This window comes from Epinephelus moara, chromosome 14, assembly GCF_006386435.1.
Source record: "Epinephelus moara isolate mb chromosome 14, YSFRI_EMoa_1.0, whole genome shotgun sequence".
Classification (NCBI taxonomy): domain Eukaryota; kingdom Metazoa; phylum Chordata; class Actinopteri; order Perciformes; family Serranidae; genus Epinephelus; species Epinephelus moara.
In genome coordinates, this window is record NC_065519.1 from 2,574,389 (window position 1) to 2,582,668 (window position 8,280).

At 41.3% G+C, this 8,280-nt stretch overlaps 1 protein-coding gene across 1 annotated transcript; it reads left to right on the forward strand.

Annotated features, from left to right (window-relative positions):
- Positions 1 to 1,518: 1,518 nt before the first annotated feature.
- On the forward strand, positions 1,519 to 7,538 carry pacc1 (proton activated chloride channel 1). Its single transcript, XM_050062630.1, has 8 exons — positions 1,519 to 1,782; positions 3,451 to 3,556; positions 3,753 to 3,962; positions 5,616 to 5,770; positions 5,965 to 6,107; positions 6,257 to 6,398; positions 6,489 to 6,596; positions 6,672 to 7,538. Exons 1-8 carry the CDS (start codon positions 1,747 to 1,749, stop codon positions 6,831 to 6,833), a joined length of 1,062 nt encoding a protein of 353 aa, XP_049918587.1. The 5' UTR covers positions 1,519 to 1,746; the 3' UTR covers positions 6,834 to 7,538.
- The last annotated feature ends 742 nt before the right edge of the window (positions 7,539 to 8,280 follow it).

Consider the following 8,280-nt stretch of genomic DNA (forward strand, 5'->3'; position numbering starts at 1 on the left):
AAGTTGTGTTGTAAATTAACGTTAAATTCAATTTAAGTGGATTAAAAGTCTGACAGTGGCCTCCAGAATGTGGAGTTGAAGTTTTAAGTAGCCTCAAAATTGGAAACACTCCAGTAAAGTAACGCTACAAGCACATCAACGTACAGTGATTATTAAGTTAGCATTAATGCTAAAGTTATCTTTAATAATGGCTACTTTCTATTCCACCAGTGAATTTTGTCACAAGATTGATTTCTAATCTGAAAAATATTTGCTTCACTTTTAAACAAAGTTTGACATTTTTCGAATTATGTTTTTTGGCTCTCTTGTAGATAGTTACTTTGCTAGCTAATGTTAGCATTATATAGCCTAGCTAGCGGCTAACATTACATGAGAACATTTATACCACTCACCTTCGCACAGTGACATTAGTTAGTTTGTCTTAAAACATGGAGGCTTGTATGTTAGTAACAAAAAATATCCACCTACCAGCACCTCTAAAGTTCACTTCTTAACGTGTTTTATGGTTACATCAATTTAATCTGTATAAAAACCGAAGCATTAATATGACAAGCCACCATTTTGGGTCGAGGGGGCAGTTGCTAGGCAACCAGTGGAGACTCCGGGGATGTTACTCTGGTTACTCCCGCCCGGAAGTGGTCCGTCCGGCAGGTGACCCTCAGTAAAATGGCGGTTTGTCATGCAAAAAGTTTCAGATTCATGTGCTGAGTTTGATTTATTTACAAAGCAGTTCTTGGAAAACCACCTGAGTATCTCACGTATTTTAAACTACACAAGATGTTCACACTGCTGCAGGTCCCAAGATTATTAAAGAGAAAATCATCATGTTAATACTGAGACCTCTTAAATACTTTACACCACACATGGAATTATCAGCAGAAGCTTGTAAAATTAGATAAACTAATTAAGTTAAGTTTAGTTTAGTTTAGTTTAGTTTATAGGCTAACTTACAAAACACAAATGCACTGGTAGATTATTATTATTAATATCATTATTAATATACTTAATGCACTTTTTTTGTAGATAGATAGATAGATAGATAGAATGATAGATAGAATGATAGATAGATAGATAGATAGATAGATAGAATGGTTTTTAATGCTTTATGTAGGCCTAAAGCAATGTGAACTGCATGTGTGTGAAATGGCCTATATGAATAATAACATTAATAACACTAGTCTAATATGAAAAGTTAAATGGGCTTTTAGGTGAATGTGGAAACTGGATGGCAAAAATACCTCTGACTCCTTTAGTCAGCTGTAATGAACTCATCACTCAACAGGTGTGTTACCTGGTTTAAAGTTCCTTAAAGAAGTTTAACTGAAAACTTCATGGAGAACATTAAAGACGAAGGATTTACATCCACTTCACTTTTTAGATCTGTTTGCAACGTAGACATTTACGAAGTGCACTTTAAGGCAGCACTAGGTATTACCCTAAGGGGAGGAGGAAGGGAGCAAGGAAACGTCAAGGACACACGGTTTACTATTGGAGCACGGACAGTAGGTGGCTCATTATCATGGGGTGGGCCTCTAACGTCGACAAACACCCCTGGGAGTGTGTGTGTGGTGTGTGTCTCCCTGTAGAGCGGTAAACCGCCGGGACCTCAGCACAGGAGGGACTTTATATATCCTTTAAAATGAACCTGTTACTTATTAAAACTAGTTTTCAGACTTGAGACAAATAGTCCGTCGGGTGCTTTGAGGAGCAGAGACAGCTGTGTGGAGGTGAAGGAAGTGCAGAGGAATGCTCGGGAAAGGAAAGTCCCGGTCTTACGAAGAGGTAGGACAACTTCCGGTCTGTTAACTGTCTGTGTGTGTCTGTGATGTTTGTTTAATAATCTGAGGACAACATGTTTGTTCTCTGTAACTTCCTCCCGACATGAAGGGACAGACAGACTGCAGCCCCCTGACATCATGTGACTGCACAGCTGAGGCTGCTGTTTCCCACAGTGTGAATCTAGCTGACTCTTTGTTTTCTGAGTGTCTGCTCATTTACTGGAGGTGACCCCCTCCTCTCTCAACGGCCACAGGATGTCTGCTACAATACATATGTGAATTAAAATGTCAGCAGGTGTTCAAGCATAACTTTAAGTCACTGTAGGAGCTCTGCCATTATGGAGGATCATTGCTGTGATGTAGATAAGTTATGTAATGTATTTTAAAACACTGTAATTGACACTTTATAAGCCAGAGAGTTTTACTGCTGTCAGTGGTGGAGGATGTTAGTAAGCCGACTCAGCTCTTTTACTAAAGCACTGAAGGGACTGTTCCTACATTATCAGAGGAGGACATGGCTGGGGTGGAACTGCGTTTTTATTTTATTTTATTATATTTTATGTTGACCAGAGGTGTTAAAATAGACAGTGCAGCAGTGCAGTTGCACTGAGGCCCGTGGCGTGGAGCGGCCCCTAGAGAGAGCGGGCCCTTGCAAGTGATTCAGATTGCCAACTTGAAAATATACCTGTGTTTAAAGTAATGATAAAAAAGAATTTTATTAATTTAAAATGGTGCCATTTGCTATATATGTCCTGAAAATAAAGTCAAACCCATATGCGCCATTGTTTTATTTTTATTATTTTTTTAAAGCCAGTAGCTAAGATAAAAATATGATTTTTCTCCATGAGCTATAAATGTATAAATAACTATAAAACCTATTCAATTAAATGATTAATTTCCTTCAATATTTTTGTCAGATATGCAGCAATACATGCACAATATAAATAAAATAAATATGATATATACCATAAATTAAATAAGATTTTTAAAACTTACCCTTTGATGTCTGAAAGTAAAAAATCCTGGAGCTGAAAAAAAGTCTCTGTTTTTCACTCTTATCATGCAAACAGTTAATTTTTGTCCAAATTTAAAGTGAGAAATTTTAAGTGATTTTGATGACATGTCACTGTTTTAAGATCAGATTTGGAAATGTATTTTTTTTCTGATGGAAGTCTCACACGTTGTATCCGAGGATCGTCGCTAATTTGACAATCCAACAATAATTTCTGTTTTTACAGTTTGAAAACATGAATCTAAGGCAAACAATTAAATGGTGTCTGGTGAATTTTGGGCTTTTTCTGGTTTTAACAAAATGATCTTTCTCTTTATCAAAACATAGGAGTAGTGGTAATTTATTTTGGTCCTTGTTAACAATTGTCCAAGAGGAATGCATGTAATAAAGAATAAATAACATCAAGGCATTTACTTACACATTTATTTAATGAAAAAAACAAAGGAAAACAAAACAGATAGACCGAAAAAAGTGTAGACTGAAGCCTCAGCTTATTTTAAGAAGAAGAAGAAGAAGAAGAAGAAGAAGATATATTTATTATTATTACTATTATATAAGTGTTGTTTCCATCAGTCATACAGACACAAAAACATCGGAAAATAGGGTCTAGGTTAGAAAATACTGAAGTTACCCTTTAATGTCTTTTTCTTGACCTCACAGTTCAAGGATGATGATGATGATGAAGGTTACACACCGCCTGCAGGCTTCTTTGACGATGCCATTGAAGGCATGGAGCCCGAGGAGCCGAACAGCATCATCTCACAAGGTAATGAGCACAGCGTGATCTTAAACATCTCAGTATCACGACTTCATACACTTTTAATCTGCTGCTGTATTGAGCTGCAGAATTTTAGTGTCCAACTGCTGAATATAATTTAGTTATTACACTTTAATTAAGTAATTTGACCCCATTAAAGAAACATCCTGAGCCTTGACAGTGAGTTTGCACAATGTGATTGCAGAGGACGACCTCAGCTCCAACGGTCCAGCGAGGAGGTTCAGTAAAACCTGCCTCAAGAATTTCTTCACGGTGGTGCTCATCTTCGTCTACCTGCTGCTGACTGGGGTGGCGGTGTTCCTGGCCTACCAGACCATCTCAGACTTTTTGGAGAAACTCAACCACCCTGTGACGTCAGTGACGTACAAAGAGGTTGAGTCGTTTTCACACCCAGGTTTGTTTAAAAAATGCACAGTCATTTGGGATCAGGACAGGAACAGTAGTGAAGAAGAGAAGTGGAAAAATGTTCTGATGTTTTATACAAGTAAACGTAGTACCAACAATACGATGTAAAAAAAACTCCATGGTAAGGAAAGTTCCTGCATTTAAAGTTTAGGTAAATATGTGGAAATATTAACATGAAAATCATCCTACAGCGTAAGGCTAATGTCAGCGTCTTATGCAGCTTTTTTTATTTAAAGCTGCTACAAGGAACTTTTAACTGGATATGCAAAAGTCTCTTGTTTCTGCTGATGTCTGTGCGTGACCTACAACAGCAAATGAGACCATTGGTGTGAAGATAAGCTATTTCTATATAGTGTTTATCCATACCTTTAGGAAACTGTGTCCGGGTCCGCCCCAGGTCGCTTCCAGGACGAAGCGATTTACGGCACTCAGACGGCACACGTCATCTTACCTAGCTGCTTACATTTATAGTGACTCTTATAAATAGTTGCTATTCCTCCTCCTCGACCCGACGTCCACGGGGAGTTAAAATAGCAGCAATCATCGGGTAAAAGTTCTGTGAAAGCACTGGACTCACCAACAGTCAGCCACGTCTCAGTCACACAGAGAAAATCCAATCCTCGGGAAGTCAGGAAATCCTTCAGGATAAACGTTTTGTTCGCTAGCGATCTAGCATTTACCAGCCCAATCCTGGCAGGAGCCGGCGGGTCCACGGCGTTAGCTGTCCGGGGAGCCACACACAGAGGCCGCAGGTTGCGCAGATTCACCCCGCGCCAGCGGGGACGAGGAGAGCAGGGGCCGCGGGGCTGGAACACCTCATCCGGGCCGACGACAGGTACCAGCCAGGCGTCGACAGGGTCCAGCGAGTGCCGAGAAATAAAGAGGCGAGGCACCGCTCCATACTCAGTCCAAGAAGCCGTGGAAGTGCTCGCCAAACAGGCCTTCAGCCTTACCAGCCGACCGCTGCGTTTACCCCGGCGGCGGTGGCGCTTACGCCGGAGAGGTGGAGCTGGGGCGCGGCAGAGGTGAGCTGGGATCCCCGATAGGAGCGGGGGCAAAGTTTTCCCGTCTTGTTGTTTCATTCATCCCCAAAACAAACACATGCGCGAGCCAGGTAAGCGTCTTTACGACAATACGCGCTAGAGCTCATGGGAAATGTAGGCTTCATTCCGGCAAAACACTACCGCTTTTGTCCACAGGGTCGCCAAAATCAACTCATAATGAAAGTTCCTTGTAGGGGCTTTAAAGGTTAAAGCCCCACTGATTATCACACACCTGAGTGTGTGAAATTTGTTCTCCGTGTTTGACTCATCCCCTGAGGGGGTGGTGAGCAGCAGCAGTGCCGCACTTGGGAATCATTTGGTGATCTTATTTAACCTTTATTTAACCAGAAAAACCTCTTGACATTAAGAATTTCTTTTTCAAGAGTGTCCTGGCAACATAAAGTTACACACAGACAACATAGAACAAAAATACAAAATCAAAAAATAATGTATGCAACTCCATCACAAACAATCCATCCATCCATTTTCATCCACTTATCTGGCACATAACAGACAGCCAACAGCATGCTGCTGTATTTAAATCTTATCACATGATGATTCATTATTCACTGGGTTTCCTTCTTATAATCTTTGTGCAGGTATCGCTCTGTACCCCGGCAAAGCTCGACTGTTGAGCTGCAGACATCACTACCACGACTACATCCCGCCTTTGGTAGACCCAGGCAAGCCTCAGAAAGGAGACTGTGTGATTAAAGACGTGACGTACTTCGGACCATTTTCCAATCTAACTGAGGTCAGCCAGAAAAACGTGTAACGTATCTGTTGTTTGCAGAAACGTACATTGCTAGCATTTTCTCTGGTCATTGGGTTGCTAACACACAAGCCATGCATCACAGAGCTGGGAGACACAACATAGATCTTGAACTCTGTGAAAGTGAGCTGCTTTGAGAGAGAAATATTAAACTAATTCTGAATTTGTTCTCACAGAGAAGAGCTGTGGTGGTGCGCGGCCCGTCTGACGTCAGGAACAAGGAGCTGATCTTCATGCAGTTCAGTCACAATGAGACAGAGGAGGACTTCAGCGCCATCACTTACATGCTGTTTGCCAAGTTCAGTGACTTGAATGAGAGGTAACTGCAAACAGACATGTTTAGATCCTGTGACTGGTGTGATTGATGAACATCAGTTAAATAAACCATGTGACTGACGGCTTATCTGCTCATGAAACAAAGAGTGATTGATCCAGTCTGACAGTAACGTGTGTTTTCTGGCTCTGTAGTAAAAATCAATCAGACTTCATGAGGGAATGTGAGAGGAACTACTCCACGTGGACTTTCTCTGGAGGATTCAGGACCTGGGTCAAGATGTCTTTAGTGAGGACATCTGGCAAAAGCGATGAATCTGTCGAGTTTCGGCAAGAGGTATTTATCTACGAACTATATAGCTACACATACGTACATACTTGATGATTTTAGGAGCGGTAATTTAATCGTATATGTTCGATCCTCCAGTCTGCTGTGGTGAAATTCAACGACAAAAGGCCTGAGTCAGAACAAACCAATCAGCTCTTCTTTGCCGTCTTTGAATGGCGAGATCCTTTTATGCAGGAAATCAAACTGGTGAGTTCCCCCGCACGTTTCATCCTCTGTCCACATCAGTGTATCAGCTTCTAACATGGCTTTCTCTCCAAACAGATCGTGACTGCAAATCCCTGGAACTCTGTCGCCATTCTCTGCGGCGTCTTCATGGCTCTGTTCAAGGCTGCTAACTTTGCCAAGCTCACGATTCAGTGGATTATCAGGATGCGTAAGAGACATCTGAGGAATAAAGCTCGGGAACTGAACCAAGTCACCTGAAAAGCACTGACGTCACAGTCGGACAAAATCCAAATTATCCAAGTGAGTTTTATTTTTACACAATTGTGTTTTTTTAGGTCACTACTCGCATCATTATGTAATCACTGGCGAGGATTATCAACACTATGAAATGTTTATACAGATACAGTGATGTGTTGAGCAAGATTAACCATTTCCTAAAAACGGCCAGTTCATCAAGAATTGTTAGTCGTTAAATTTCAGAATGAGAGGTATTTGATAAATGTTTTGTACACGTGTAAAAGAGCTTGTTGCTGGAAGCTGAAATGCTCAACAGGTCGTTTCAGGTATCAAACTGAAAAAATGTGAATTTTGGTCAAAACATTGCTGGATTTTATGATCTTATTCTTAAGGGAATATTGTATTTTATGTTTGTGTCTGACTTTTTTTCAAGAAAATATCACCCTTATGTCACGGAGCATGATGATTATATTTGATGACTCTAAAGGGATTATTGTGAGACACTTTTCCTCCATCATAGTGATCTGCTGTTTTATTTCTGTCCCGGCTGAACTTTGTCTTTGTGTCATGTTGTTTTAATTTGAACATAATGTAGAAATGTATCCACATGTTCACTGTTCAGATTTACTTGAATTAATGTCTCAAGTGTGTCATTGTTCTGTGTGGCATCTCAAATGCTGTGTTGTTGGAAATTCTGAAAAATAAAAATATATTTTTATGCCTAAATTTTACAGTTCGTGGTGAAGAGTATGTGATTTACTCATGTTCTGTCTGAAGTTGCCTTAATTTACAAAGCATAGATAAAAAATGTAGAATCAACTTTGTTAACTGAGGTTTAACAGCTTTGTTTTTATCATTATTATCTTATTCTGTTATCCAACATATGACTAACATGCAGCCAGGGAAATAGACATGAGTTAAATTTATGCTGCGGTGGAAAGTGACACAGACTGCGACACCAGGGGTCAGCACACCCGGGTCCTTGCCCCTGCCTGCCGCCCAGCACACAGTGCATCAGGGCCCCGATGCTAGTCCCTGCAGGTGGTGGGCCCACAGGGCGGCGGCTCCATGTTATTCATCCAGGCTGAGCCCGATGGCCCAGGCCCAGCCACCAGACTCTTGCTGAAGAGCTCCCCTTCCAGGTCTGGCTCGAGGGGCCCCGGTGTCCCCATACTGGGCGATGTCTCTGTCCCTGAATGTGCCGTTTCATTGTGGTCCTCTTGAGCGGCTCTTAGTCTGGCCCCTCCCTGGGACCACTTTGCCTTGGGAGACCCTACCAGGAGCTGTTAACCCCAGACAACACAGCTCACAGGATCACAGAGACACACAAACCTCTCCACCATGTTAAGGTGGCGATGCTCAGAGGGAAACTAACCACCAGTAAGTACTTTTACTCTAAGTTCTAGTACAGTTTTGTCATATTTGTTCTTTACCATTTTCATTTTTATGACAGTTTTTACTCCATTAC